Source organism: Microtus oregoni, unplaced genomic scaffold (genome assembly GCF_018167655.1).
Source record: "Microtus oregoni isolate MIOR12 unplaced genomic scaffold, Mior012 000006F_ref0000085, whole genome shotgun sequence".
Classification (NCBI taxonomy): domain Eukaryota; kingdom Metazoa; phylum Chordata; class Mammalia; order Rodentia; family Cricetidae; genus Microtus; species Microtus oregoni.
Window position 1 is genome coordinate 55,395,340 of NW_024543065.1, and position 14,731 is coordinate 55,410,070.

The 14,731-nt window shown below is 51.0% G+C and overlaps 1 protein-coding gene across 1 annotated transcript in view; it reads right to left on the bottom strand.

The window, feature by feature from the left end:
- Positions 1-6,180: 6,180 nt before the first annotated feature.
- The window catches only part of Ltbp4 (latent transforming growth factor beta binding protein 4), a 30,210-nt gene continuing 21,659 nt past the window's right edge, over positions 6,181-14,731 (bottom strand). Inside the window, exons 23-30 of the mRNA XM_041653628.1 lie at positions 13,006-13,272; positions 12,474-12,545; positions 11,527-11,655; positions 11,193-11,339; positions 10,098-10,250; positions 8,944-9,324; positions 8,440-8,592; positions 6,181-6,592 (exon numbers count right to left, since the gene is read on the bottom strand). Coding sequence (XP_041509562.1) covers positions 6,438-6,592; positions 8,440-8,592; positions 8,944-9,324; positions 10,098-10,250; positions 11,193-11,339; positions 11,527-11,655; positions 12,474-12,545; positions 13,006-13,272 — 1,457 coding nt within the window. The 3' untranslated portion in view covers positions 6,181-6,437. The remainder of the gene's footprint in view (positions 6,593-8,439; positions 8,593-8,943; positions 9,325-10,097; positions 10,251-11,192; positions 11,340-11,526; positions 11,656-12,473; positions 12,546-13,005; positions 13,273-14,731) is intronic.

Below are 14,731 nucleotides of genomic sequence, written 5' to 3' on the forward strand. Positions count from 1 at the left end.
TTTATATTCACAGAATCAGGAATATGTCCGTACTGGGTTTCCCCTCGCCATCACTGAAAACACATATCCTGGGCGTTGGCTGTAGCTCTAGGTTGTTCTCACCGGGGCAGGGGGCTCGGCCCGGGGGTGGGGGGATGGGGGGTGGGGACTGTGCTCAGTTCACTGAGCCAGCCTCCCACAGAGTGGAGGGGATTCTTTCCAGGCCCGAAAGGTGAGGATGGATCTTGTTATTAGATAGGTATGGCTGGCGACAGCCTAGCAAAGAGAGAGGGGCGTGGGGAGGTCAGACAGACACAGGAAGCAGATGGCAGGTCAGATGGACACAGGAAGCAGAGGGCGTGGGCTTATGGCTACTTTGGCGCGGACTCTAGGTGAGGCAGTTTCAGGAAGGGGGGACTTGATCCAAGTTGGGTGTCCACTACCTTCTAGCCCCATGGTGCTTTCTTTCCTGATATAGTCTCATGTAGCTTAGGCTGGCCTCAGACTTGATAAGGCTGAGTCATGGCTCATCCCGATCCTCCTGTCTCTGCCTCCCAAGAGCTAGGATTCAGGCATGTGCCACTACGCATAGTTCATAAATATCTATACAGGCATATCTATTACTTTGCTTTCATCCTTGCTTCCCTCTCTTCTAAACACTTTTATTTATGTGTTATGTGTGTGCCTGTGTCTTCTACATAAGCGTAGCTACCCACAGAGGCCAGAAGAAAGTGTCAGATCTCTTAGAGTTAGGGTGACAGGTGGTTGTGAACCACCTGAGTGTTGAGAACCTAACTCAGGTCCTTTGGATGAGCTGGATGCCAGTCGGTTTTTTGTTTGTTTGGTGGTTGCTGGTTTTTTGGTGTTTTTTTTTTGTTTGTTTGTTTTGTTTTGTTTTGTTTTTTTATTAACTTGACACAAACTAGGGCCCTTTGGGAAGCTAACTCTCTTAAATTGGCCTGTGCGCAAGTCTGTGGTGCATTGTTTGGATTAAACATTGATGTGGGAAGGACCAGCCCACGGTGGGCGGTGCTATCCCTGAGTAGCTAGTCCTGAGATAGGTAAGAAAGCAGGCTGAGAGAGCCAGGAGGAGCAAACCAGTAGGCAGGTTTCCTCCATGGCCTCTGCTTCAGTTCCTGCTTGAGGCTCTTCCCTGACCTCCTACAAGAGGGGCCTGACTGGGATATGTCAGTCGAACAAATCCTTTCCTCCCCGAGTTACTCAGTCAGAATATCATATCACAGACATAGGAAGCGAGTTAGAGCAGCAGCCACTGCTGAACCCCTTCCCAGCCCCTCCCTTCTGCGTCCCTGTCACACATATTTCAGAAACAAGGTCCCTGTGGTGCTTTGAAAGAAAATGGCCCCCAAAGGGAGTGGCACTGTTTGGGGGTGTGGTCTTGGTGGAGGAAGTGTGTCACTGTGGGGGTGGGCTTTGAGGTGTCCTATGCTCAAGCTTCACTCTGTAGACCAGGCTGGCCTCGAACTCCCAGAGATCCGCCTGCCCCTGCCTCCTGAGTGCTGGGATTAAAGGTGTGCACCACCAGTGCCCGGCTTTTTATTTATTGTCATTACATTTTATTAGGGAGCACCATGCACATCCTAGGATAGAGGTCAGGTCATCAGGCTTGGTGGCAAGCGCCTTTACCCACTGAGCCATTTTGCTGGTCCCTCTCTTCAGTTTTCGCCACAGTCCTTTAACTCAGGCTCACTTCTAACTCAGTGTGGTCTTGACTTTCTAATCCCCCGTAGGCTTGAGCCAGCTCTAGTTTGTATGATCCTGATAACCAAACACAGTACTCCCTGCACACCAGGCAGAAAGTCTGTGACTGAGCTACATCTGCAGTCCCGTCACCCCTAAGATTAGGCAGGCAGTGAGTGGCGGTGCCTGTCTTTAATTCCAGCATAGCTCTACGGTCCTAGCCACTTGGGAGGCAGAGGCAAGAGGATCTCTGTGAGTTCAAGGCCAGCCTGGTATATACAGACAGTTCCAGGCTAGGCAGTGTAGTTTGACTTTCTTGTGGAACTTTCTTTTAAGCTGCCAGTCCCCAAATGACATGGAGACTTATTATTAATCATAAAAGCCTGACTTTAGCTTAAGTTTGTCCCACTAGCGCTTACAACTTAAATCAACGTGTTTCTGTTGATCTGTGTTCTACCATGTGGCTTTTTACCTCTCCCCCACCTGTACATCCAACTCCTCTGTGTCTCACTGGTGTCTCCTGTGTGCCTAGATTCTAACCCCGAGTTCCCCTCTGTCCAGAAGTCCCGCCTAACTTCTCCTGCCTACCTATTGGCCATTCAGCTTTTTATTAAACCAATCACAGTGACACATTCTCACACAGTGTAATCAAATATCCCACAACAAGTCAGGGTCACATAGCGGCATTCTGGTAGGGGATATATTGTGTTGGGTCTATAACTCCGCAATACAGTGCTTGCTGCCTACGCTCCTGCGTCCGAGCCCACCATGTGGAGGTGTGTGTGTGGGGGGGGGATGAAGTGCAGTTCCTAGGAACACATTTGAAGCCCCATGGCCTGTCCGGGAGATTGCTGTGCACTCAATTAGATCATTACCTCTAATGGTTATGGCCGGAGAAAGGGCTCCGTTGTAAGAGCACATACTTCTCTACCTGAAGATGTGAGCTTTTTTCCCAGGACCCACATCAGGTGGTCCACAACCAGCTGTAACTTCAACATTGGGGGTTCCATGGGACACACATGTGACACCCACACAAACACATAAAGTAAAAACAAAGATGAATCTTTTTTTTTTTTTTTGGTTTTTCGAGACAGGGTTTCTCTGTGGTTTTGGAGCCTGTCCTGGAACTAGCTCTTGTAGACCAGGCTGGTCTCGAACTCACAGAGATCCGCCTGCCTCTGCCTCCCGAGTGCTGGGATTAAAGGCGTGCGCCACCATCGCCCAGCAAGATGAATCATTTTTAAGAATAGAATGTAGCCTAAGTGACTGCAACACGGACATCTCAAAATGTTCATTAAAACTTTAGTTCCCTGCCGGGCGGTGGTAACACACACCTTTAAGTCCAGCACTCTGGAGGCAGAGGCAGGCAGATCTCTGTGAGTTCGAAACCAGCCTGGTCTACAAGAGCTAGTTCCAGGACAGGCTCCAAAGCTACAGAGAAACTCTGTCTCGATCCCCACCCCCCAAAAAAGTTAGTTCCCTTCCAGGGCAGCCGGAGCTACACAGAGAAACCCTGTCTTCAAAAACCAAAAAGAAAAAAAACCCAGTTAACTCCTAGGGTAATACCCAGGTTGAATGACTCAGCTAGCAGAGCAGATAGCCAGGGACCTAAGCTCTGTCTATTTTGAGATTCAGTTCTGTAAGGTGGAGTTTTGCCGTGTAACCCACACTAGTCCTAAACTCTGAGGCTCAAATGATCCTCCTGCTTCAGCCTCCTAAGCAGCTGGGTCTACAGTTCTGTCTTTGTGCCAAGTATTCATATGTTGGTTTATGTTTGCTTGTGTTTCAACGGGAAAGGAGTGGACAGGGTCGTCTGGAACTCAGTGCATAGCCTAGGGTACTTACTTCCTTTTCTTCCTTCCTTTCTTTTTCTTTTCTGTTTTTTCTTTTTTGTTTTTCGAGACAAGGTTTCTCTGTGTTACAGTTTTGGCTGTCCTGAAACTCGCTTCATAGACCAGACTGGCCCTGAACTCACAGAGATCCGCTTGTCTCTGCCTCTGGAGTGCTGGGATTAAATGCGTGCGCCTACCACCGTCCAGCTGCCTAGGGTACTTTAATATGCCAGGCAATTTTTCTGAGACAATCTCCCCAAACTCCTGAATGCTGGGTTACAAATGCATAATAGTACCATAACCCTCTTTCAGAACACTGTTTATGCATAGCTGTTGAAGGTGACAGACAACTTCCCAGGGAGACGATCTGAGCATTGGCCACTAGGGGGCGCGCCTAGCTTTGGCCGCACCGGCACGTGGTGCTGCGGTGCAGGTCACTGACAAACTGGTTTATTTCTTTGGACATTCCAGAGGAGAACGCATTGATCGTGGTCAGCGCCAAAAAACCCCAGAGCCAGGGCTGGGGACTAATGTGGGGGGATGTAGGAATGAAACAAAAGAAAACAAAACTAGATTCTTTGCTGAGCCTCCAGTGGGGGGATGAGAGGGTGTGTGTGGTGACAGAGCCCTCCAGCACTGATGGCCTCCCCGTTCCCGGTCCCCTCCTGCGACACCAGTACAGTAAAGTGGCTGAGGTGGGGGACAACAGGAGTATCTGTGAATTGTCCACACCTACAATGGATTGTTTTTCCAAAAATTTATATATTTTTCAAAATATATCTTCATCATATTTTCCCTTCCCCCCAACTCCTCCAGGATCTTCCCCACCTCTGCCCGCACAAATTCACCTCTGTCTCTCTCTCCCTCTCTCTCTCTAAAACAAAACATATAAAAACCCATAAGATTAAAAACTACCAAAATGAAACAAAAAACTCACCAAAAACAAACAAACAAACAAAAAAAACCCCAAAACCCAAACAAACAAAACAAAAAAACCCCAAAAAACCGAAAACATGGAATCTGTTCTGTGTTGGTCAACTCTTCCTGGGCATGAATTTAAAAGAAAACACTGTCTCTGTGTGTAACAAAGGCAGGTCGCTCCTATCATTATGGGTTCAGGAGTTTGAAGCCAAGTTCTCAGGCTTGGTGGCAAGTGCATTTACATTTCCTTTTTCCTTCCTTCCTTCCTTCCTTCCTTCCTTCCTTTTTTTTTTCTTTTTGGTTTTGGAGACAGGCTTCTCTGTATAGCTCTGGTTGGCTAATCTCGAACTCACAGAGATATACCTGCTTCTGCCTCCTGAGTGCTGAGAAGAAAGGCGTGCACCACCACTGTCCTGATGACATTTTGTTTGCTTGTTTGCTTGTATTTCCTTTTGAACTATCCAACTATCCAGATATTTCCAGATTCCCAAAAGGGATCCAAAATTCCAAGCCTCTCTCTTCCTCCCTATTCCCATACCTAAAATGTCACCAGCACTGTCCAACACAGAATTGAATGACATACCAAAAGAAGGGCACCTAAAACCCACCGCCATTCTAGCCTCTAGGCCCTCACAAACCTGCTGCCGCACTCTGGAGCACCAACTTCCTCTTTATCTTAGGTGTTTCCTTGTGTCATTGAGGTCTCAGCCCTTCAGGAACCCAGCCGAACAGCCAGCCATCATACTGAGCTAAAGTTTGTCTAGGTTCTCAACTCACATCCAGATTCTACGGAAATATTTATGGATTCAATGAATGAGGTTAGTGTTTGGGTTGGCTCCTCTGATCTCAGCTGGGGGGCGGAGGAGTAATTTCCCAACCAACTTTGAACAGGTTACTTTATTTTTCTTTTCTTCTTTTTTAACCCCCTCTTGGTAGGACTGAAGGGGAACTTAGGGCATTCAGAAGCTAGGCAGGTGCTCTACCATTGAGCCACACCCCGGCCCTCACTAGGGGACTTTAGGCAGGGGTTCTACCACTGAGCCACACCCCAGCCCCTCACTGGGGGATTTTAGGCAGGGGCTTCACAGCTCTTCATTGCTGAAATTTCAGCAAGCATTCTACCACTGTGCCATTTTCTAAGCCCCTCACAATTTTTAAATTTTGTTTTTTCAGCTTCATTGAATTATAATTCACAGACCTCACCATTTGAAGTGTACAATTCAATAGTAAAACCATGTGATGCTGGTCCCACTGTAGACAAGGAGTCTTGAGCCTCCGAGTACTGACACCCCTTCTTACCTGTGATAGTTTGTGTTCATGTTCCTGGCTCCTGGAGGGAATAGAGCACAGCCTCCTCCTCCATGCTAGGCCTGGTGTGCACAGCCATAACCGTAGATGCTGGGAGGCGGAGGAATTCGAGACGGGGTTAGGCTACATAACAACCTCTTAGAAGAAAAACAAACAAACAAAATAACAAACACTCCCAGCAACTCTGAATATTAGAAAGAGCATGATAGAAAAGAAGAGATGGAAAGAAAGAAAGATGGGAAGTTGCCCAGAGAAGACGGGCAAGAGAGAGAAACTGAGACAGGAGGGCCAAGAGGGACAAGGCCAGACTTGGTGAGAGTCATGGAAAGTAAGAGTCAATCTTGGCGTCGGGTATGGTGCGTTCTTGGGTGGCTGAGTGACTCAGCAAACTGTGGAGCCAACTTTTGGGGAAAATAAAAGGGCAGGCAGAGGCCAAAAATACAAAATAGGTGTTTTAATTGAAGATTTTATAAAAGGGAAGGAATGTGACAGTAGACCCAGGACTGGACCACGCCAGGCCCAAAGCGCTAGTGGGAGGGGCTGGGAATGACGAGAGCAGCGAAAGGCACCCCTCTGTGTCTGTCCATCCTAAGTCCAGACTGGCTGACATCCTTTCACACTCGCGGACTAGAGGGAGCCAGGCATGCTCTGGAAGCTCCCAGAGCGCAGGCGTAATGGGGCGCCAAGTGCAGGTGCTCAGGCTCGGGGTCGCGCAGGCGCACAGTGATGTGGCTGGTGTGTGGGTGCAAATCCTGGACGGCAGACACAGCGGAAGGAGCCATCGGTGTTGACGCAGCGTGCATTGACACAGAGTGGGGAGGTTGCCTCAGCCTCGTCACACTCGTTGATGTCTGGGGGAAGGGGTAAAAAGACCGTTACTCGGGAAGAGAAGCCCATCTCCATGGTCTTTTGAGGTAGAGAATCACAGACCTTAAGCCTCTTCTACGGAATGCAACATATCACTTGCTACCCGCTGGCTGTGTGAGCCCAGGCAGGCGGTTTAATAGCCCTGTGTTTTGGCCTGTGAGATGGATCAGGGGGATAAAGGGAATTCTGTGCAAGCCTGATGATCTGAGGTTGATCCTCGAAACCCAAGTAAAGGTGGAAGGGGAAACCCGATGCCACAGAGTTGTACCCTGACCTCCACATGTATAGAAAACACAAACAATAGTAAAGAAAAACTGTAAAAGAAAATATTGCTATGGACAGTCGTAAATATCTACATATCAGTCAACCCTGTGAGCGTGGAACCTGTACTAATTCTATCTCCCTCATAAGCCCATGAGGCAGGTACTGCGCCTCTGTGCTATACAGATGCTAACTGTGGCCCAGCACAGGCGCACTTGCTTCGCGCCTCGCTGGAAGCCACACGTGGTACGGATCTCATTCTCCGCCACTCTCCTAGTCTCTGGGTGCCCAGCACACTGCTATTTCTGCTGTGAGACCTCGGGGAACTCAGTTCACTTTTCTGAGCCTCTTTAATTTTTTTTTTTAATGTGTTATTTTTTACAAATGTGTGTGCCACCTGTATGCAGTACCCACAGAGGCCAGAAGGGGGTGTTGGATTCCCTGGAGTTGGAATTACAAGTGGTAGTGAGTGTCTTGTGTGGGGTTTGTTTGTTTGTTTGTTTTGTTTGTTTTTTTGGGACAAGGTTTCTCTGTAGCTTTTGGGGCCTGTTCTGGAACTAGCTCTTGTAGACCAGGCTGACCTCGAACTCACAGAGATCCGCCTGCCTCTACCTCCCGAGTACTGGAATTAAAGGTGTGCGCCACCACTGCCCGGTCTCTAATGTGGGGTTTGGAAACCAAATTCTGGTCATCTGAAGAACAGGAGCCCTCTTGGCCACCGGGGCATCTATGTAGCCTTGATCCCCAACATATACACAGGGTGTTCGACATCACTGACATTCACAGGAACTCTATGAAGCGGGCTCTCTCACTGTGTTTTTTTGTGGGATTTTTGTTTTGTTTCTCCAGATGAGGAAAGCTAAGCAAGACACAGTGCCCAGTCTCAGGCCACAGAGCAAACTGATAGACTGAGACAGGGGTCTCGGATCCCCTCACAGCTCCTGGTTGCAAGCACTTGCCCCCCCCCCAACAGGCAGACACGATTACTACCCCAATCATGTGGGAAGGCTGTGGTTTTGCAAAGAGATCAAGAAGATTGCCCAAGGTAGCATGGACAGTTCTCAGAGCCTCATCTGCAGGAGCTGGGGTATGGATTAGTGAGCCATAGCCCCTGCCTAGAATCCCCCAGTGAGGGGCTGGGGTGTGGCTCAGTGGTAGAGCCCCTGCCTAGAATCCCCCAGTGAGGGGCTGGGGTGTGGCTCAGTGGTAGAGCATCTGCCTAGAATCCCCCAGTGAGGGGCTGGGGTGTGGCTCAGTGGTAGAGCCCCTGCCTAGAATCCCTCAGTGAGGGGCTGGGGTATGGCTCAGTGGTAGAGCATCTGCTTAGACAGCATCAAACTCTGGTTCTACCCTCAGAACAGCAAAATAAATAAATAAATAAACAATGTCCACATATTCCCAACCTCAGCTCTGCCATGTACAGGAGTCCCACTCTGACGTCATCTTCAGTCAAGCCCCACCCCCAGCAAGAATAAATTTCTTCTTCCTAGGATGGCCTGGTTCCTGTCTATAATGAGGTTCCTGATCACCCTCTGGTCAAACTACTCTTCCCTCTGCTCCCCTTCCTCACCAACACAGGACATGCGGGTGATGTCCAGGCGGTAGCCATCAAAACAGTCGCAGGTAAAGCCTTCGGGAACGCGCACACAGCGGCCATGGGCGCAGCCGTCCAGGATCCCGCACTCCTCAGCCTCCAGGCCTTCATAGGGCTCAGCCAAGGCTCCTGCAGAGAACACAAGGAGCTATGACCGGGAGAGCTCTGCCTTAGGTCCCTTTGTCTCCTTCTTCCTTTCAGTTCTTGGCTTCCCAGGCTGTGTGGGTCTCATCCTAATCTGCCTTCCTGCTCCCAGACTGCAGGGGGCGCTGTGCTGAGACCCTAGGTGTTACTATGCATTCCAGGATGACCTCAAACTTGCAGCAATCCTCCTGTCTCTGCCTCTCTAATGCTGGGATTACAGGCATGAATCACCATCAGTTGCTCTTATGCATTTCTGAACGTGACTCGCCTTCTGCCTTCTCTCTCTCTGCATCTCCACCCCCTTGTGTTTTTTGACTGTCTGTCAGCGCTACTCACCTGTATAGCCTCCACGCTCAGAGGACTCCTCAGGCTCTGGGAAGGAACCACGGGTGTCTCTGGATCTATATGTCCAGCCAGTGCCTCTGCTAGGTGGGGCCGGAGCCTCCGACTCACCATAGGGACCACCGTCATCCTCAAAGTCTGGCATGTCGAAGGGTGGGGCGCCATAAGGGGCCTCCCGACGAGCAAAGGGTCCAGGAGGGGGTGGGTAGGGGTCATAGGGTAGCACAGGTGGTGAATACAGGTCTGGACCATAAGGGAGACTCTGGTAAGGTGGGCCTATATCTGGGCCATATTCGTACGGGAGTCCAAAGCCGCCTGGGCGCGGTGGGCCATATGCGGGGGGGCGCAGCACATTGCAAAGGGCCTCGAAATCATCTGTGAACAGGAGCCAAGATATATCATGGTCAGTACCCTCTGTTCATGTACCCTTCCCCCAGCAACAGAGGAAAAGCTCTGGGAGGGCTTCAGATGGTTCCAGACTAATTCTAGGATTCTGAGATCTTGGGATACAGTATCCTTAGACTGCAGCTACGGTCCAGCGACTAAGGTGCTGGAATTTGGGGAAACATGGGAGCTTGGGCGAGGAACCTGAAGAAATGAGAGGAAGGTGTTTTATGGCTATAAAATCAATGGGCTGGCTGAACACTGGGACTTAGAGCCAAAGGTGCCTGAAGGGAGCTTGAACCTCTGGGATTTGGAGGAAGCAAGCCTGGGATTTAGGGCTCATATTTTTAAGGAGCTAGTAGGAGGGGACCAGAGATCTTTGGGGCTGTGTTGGAATCTTGATAATCTGGTGTGGGGATGCCCAAGGCAATGACCGTCAGCAGCTGTTAGGGCTATGAGCAGAGTCTGAAGGGCGGGATGTGTGTGGGCAACGGCTCCTGGGATCTAAGGGCCCCGGGGTGTCTGGAGTGGGGTGTCTGGAGTGGGGTGTCTGGAGTGGGGTGTCTGGAGTGGGGTGTCTCACAGGTTGTGTCTTGGCGGTGGGGGGGGGGGTGATCTAGAAACCAGGCATTTAAGGTGAGAGATTTCAGAGCTGTGGGAGTGGGTGATTCAGGCCTTGGGATTTCTGTTGATTTTGGGACGGGCTGCAATGGACGTACAGATGCCAAGAGGTCCCCTGGGGGCAGTGCAGAGATATACGGTACCTGAGTCCTGGGCAGGACAGAGAGCGCAGTCCATGCCCCAGGCTTCTCCGTAGAGACAGCAGCACTCTGTGTAGGTGGCCTGCCGGTCTAGACGTGGGCGACTGCAAACAAGATCAGGCCCCACTTCCTGCCAGCACACTCCCAGATTGTCATCTACGGGCAATGACAGGATGTGTCAGGCCAGACTGGAACTTGGGCCATCCCACACAGACCCGAGTCCAGCCTCCAGAGGGTTCTGTGAAATGAGGGCCATTGTTTTACTTCCCTGGACATTAGTGTGTTTGTGGATTTTTTTGTTTGCTTGTTTTTGTTTGTGCTTTCATCTTTGAGGTGGTCTCTCTATGTAGCTCAGGCTGGCCCAGAACTTGTGGTTCAGCCATCTCTTGTGCAGCTAGGATCACAGGTGCGCCCACCACACCCTGCACCCTGACCATTATTTAAATGAAGCCTCAAAATTCAGTAATTTTTGTAGGAACAGAAACAGGAAAAGAGAATTTGGGCCCATGGACCAAGGCAAAGCAGGGGAGAGACTGTATGAGAGACAAAGAGACTTAAGATAGGTGGAGAGAGAGAGACCTGTAGTAGAGCAGGCCTGTAAATCCAGAAACCGAGAGGCTAAGGCAAGAGTTAATCTGAGTTTGGGCTAGCCTGGACTACATAGTGAGACTCTGCATGTAAAAAATGAGAGGAACCTGGGGCCGAAGAAATGTGTGCGGGTATACAGAGCAAGAAAATGAAAGACCAGCAATGAAACTTTCACCTTCAACCACCAGGTCAGGTTACCCCAAAAGAGAAGTAACCCCTGTCCTCTCATTCCGGTAATCCCAGCAATTAGAAAGCCAAGGCAGGAAGATTTCTATGCGTTCCAGATCAGCCTATACTACAAAATAATAATTCGGGGGTAAAAAATCAAAAGCAAAACAGTGTGGGCCAGAGGCATTGTGGCTCACGGCTTTAATGCCAGCGCTCTGGAGGAAGAAGGCGGGTGTCTGTGAGATCCAGGCACTGGGGGCGTGGCCTTGAAGAAGGCGTGGCCTAGGGATCTAGCGGCTGGGAGTCGGGGGTGGGGCTGGGCGGGTCTGTGGGCGGGGTTACCGAGGCTCTGGCTCTCGTTGGAGACACAGCGGCGCCGGGAGCCGTCCAGCACCAGTGGGGGCTCGCAGGTGCAGTGGTAAGAGCCCACCGTGTTGACGCAGCGGCCACCTTCACAAGCGGGCTCCTCGTCGGCACATTCGTCATTATCTAGGACGGTATGGGGCGGGGGAGTGAGGCGGTTACCAGGTTGAACTCCGTTTCACATTTCCCCAGCTCACTGACAAGAGTGATGGATGCAGTCTAGACTTCAGAAGGACTTCCTGCTGGGATAGCCACATTCCTATTTGGGACTGGCACGGCCAGAGCTGGGGGTGGGGGAAGGTGGGGTTCATACCAACGCACTCCAGCCGCTGTGCGTGATAGTAGAAGCCGTTGCTGCAATAGCAAGAGTAGCCCGGGGCGGTGTTCACACACACTCCGCTCTTGCACACCTGGTCCTGGAAGAGTTGGCATTCATCCACATCTGCAGGAAAAGGTGGAGAGAGATGAGCACGCGCGCGCACGGGGGGGGGGGGGGGGTGATCTAGGAGAAACGAGGGGAGTATGGGATGGCCAGTCACGACAGAAGAAGATAGCAATGGCACCCAGAAGGTGAGACAAGGAGAACTGGGACCAGAGGAGAGGCTGAGGCAGAAAATTCTAAAGAGAATCAAAGTGAGAGACAGAAGATGAAGCCAGGTATGTTGAAGTGCACATGCAATCCCAGTCAAGAAGGGGAAGTCAGAAGAAGAATAAGAGTTCAAGGTTAGCCTTTGCTGCTTAGCAAATTCTTGGCTACCTGACCCTGTACTCAAAAACACAAATTAAAAAGGAGAAAAGAAAAGAAAGACACACTGGGCCATGGGGGCACACACCTTTGATCCCAGCCCTCGGGAAGCAAAAGCAGATGGGTCTCTGTAAGTCTGAGGCCTGAGGCCTGCCTGGTCTACATACAGAGTGAGTTCCCCGACAGTCAGGTTTAGACAGAGAAACTCTATCTCAAGAAGAAGGAGGAGAAGGAAGAGGAAGAAGTAGTAGAAGAAAGACCAAAAAGAAAAAAAAAGGAGGAAAGAAAAGAAAGTAAAGAAAAAAGAATAAATGAAAGAAAAAGGAAGGAAGAAGAGAAATTGGGTGGCTCACAAATTTGAGGGCAATCTGGGCTACTAATGAGATCCACTCTTCAGGAACGGAGGGAGGGAAGGAGGGAGGGGGGAGGGAGGGAGGAGAAGGGAGGGAAGGAGGAGGGAAAGAAACGGGCAGGGTGCGACAGAGATGGGCCTAGGGGTTGAAGTCTGGCCTTACCTCTCCGGGCACTCAGGTCTCCACTGGGCACCAGGTAGCCCCGACCATGAGGACACAATGACTGGTACTCAGCTGCACACAGAAGCAAGGATGAACCCAGAAACCCAAGTCCCAGTCCTTGCCCGCGCCCGCTGACTCTAGTCCCCTACCAAGTGCTAAAGCCCAGATCAGTTAGTGCCCACTTCTCAGCTTTACCCTCGCTGGTGCCCACCTTCCTGGAAGATTCAGTAACTCAACCCTAGACCTAATATCCCTTTTCCAGCCCCCATATCCCAGGCCCTGTGTCTGCACAGCCCATGCCCTCCGGTCTCAGTTCCCGGGCCCTGTGGCTCCCCACAGCGCATGCCCACCCATCTCGGTGCCTGGGCCCTGTGTCTTCCCACAGCACATGCCTGCCCATCTCAGTGCCCAGGCCCTGTGTCTCTCCACAGCCCATGCCCTCCCGTCTCAGTGCCTGGCCCCTGTCTCCCCACAGTCCACGCCCACCCATCTCAGTGCCTGGGCCCTGTGTCTCCCCACAGCGCATGCCCACCTGTCTCAGTGCCCGGGCACTGTTGGATACGGCAGCCACTGCCCCAGCCTTCACCCACAGTACAGCAACACTCCTGCCACGTCACATTTCGAGCCAAGATATTGTCACATGCATCTGGAGCCGCTGTGTCAAAGTAGCACTCACGACGCCCGCTGCTCACAGGTCCCTGCCTGGGAGAGCTGGGTCTTCGAGGTTGGGGTGGGGGCGGAGGCCTCGCTATAAGATTGGGGCTGGCAGGTGCTTGGGGCTGTGAGCCTGGGAATGTGCCTGAAGAAACAAGAGGCTTTAGCCAGACGTAGGTTACATCTCCTATTCTCCCAAGTCAGTGATGGGGAAATAGGCTCAGAGGGTACCAGCCATCAGCAGTAGAACAGGACCGAACACTTAGGGGGCCGGGGACAGATACGGTTTCAGGTAACTCAGGATGACTCGGAACTCTGGATTTTCCTGCCTCCACCTCCCAAGGGCTAGGACTGTGTGTCCTATTACATCAAACCTAGAGCCCTACGAGTGCTAGCCCAGGACTTTAAAATCTAGATGATAACACAATTAGTATGTATATTATATTATACATATGGATTTGGTTGGCTTTCTTTCTTTCTTCCATTTTATTTTGCTTTGTTTTCCAAGATAGGCTTTCTCTGTGTAGCTCTGGCACTCAATTTGTAGACCAGGCTGGCCTTGAATTCACAGGGATCCACCTGCTTCTGCCTCCTGCGTGCCACCATCCAGCCAAATTATATTTTGAGTCACTATTATTTAGTAAGCTAGTCTGGCTGGAGACGCAGAGGTCCTCCTGCCTCAGCCTCCGAGTGCTGTAGTTACGGGTGTGAGCCACCACGCCCAGCTGCACTTTGGCTATGGCTCTCTCTTGTCAATTCTGTATCCTTTGTTTCATAACATGGCCCTTTCCAGGTGTCCCTTCAGCGGCAGGACAGGTGGGGACAGGCGATTGCTTTTCACGTGCTTCTCTGGGTCTTCACCCCCAGCTTGCCTCAGACTGCATTGAACACACTCCGCCAGCAGGCAGCCTCACAGCTCACTCACATGGCTCTCGGGTGCTTGTCTCTCACCCCTCTCTCCCCACTCAGTCCAGCCCTACCTTCTCCGGCTCCCCAACCCTTCTACTCCTCAGCACTTTCACACAGCATCCCTAGGGGGATTTCAGACCCTTTCTTGGTGAAAACTGGTCCGTGATGCTCCAAACTCTGAGGAAGAGCCTCCTAAAACAACTGCCCAGAGCCGTCTGGGTATGCCTATGAGGGCATTTCCCGAAAGGACTTCCAGAAGATCCACAGCAGTCTCCCAGGGACTAGGGTCCTGGACTGACTAAAAAAGGGGAAAAGGAGCCGGGCGATGGTGGCGCACGCCTTTAATCCCAGCACTCGGGAGGCAGAGGCAGGCGGATCTCTGTGAGTTCGAGACCAGCCTGGTCTACAGAGCTAGTTCCAGGACAGGCTCCAAAGCCACAGAGAAACCCTGTCTCGAAAAACCAAAAAAAAAAAAAAAAAAAAGGGGGGGGGGAGGAAAAAGCCAGCCAAACCCTGAGTTCCCCTTTCTCTGATTCCTGATCCACACACAGGGAGCAAGAAAAGTCATACGGCTGCTGCCATGTGTCCCCACAGATGGACTACGCCATCCCATCAGGAACCAGGAACTCTTGCTCCCTTCTGTAGTTTGCAGGTCACACAAAGTCCCTCACATACTTCAGCTCCTTGTTTCTGTT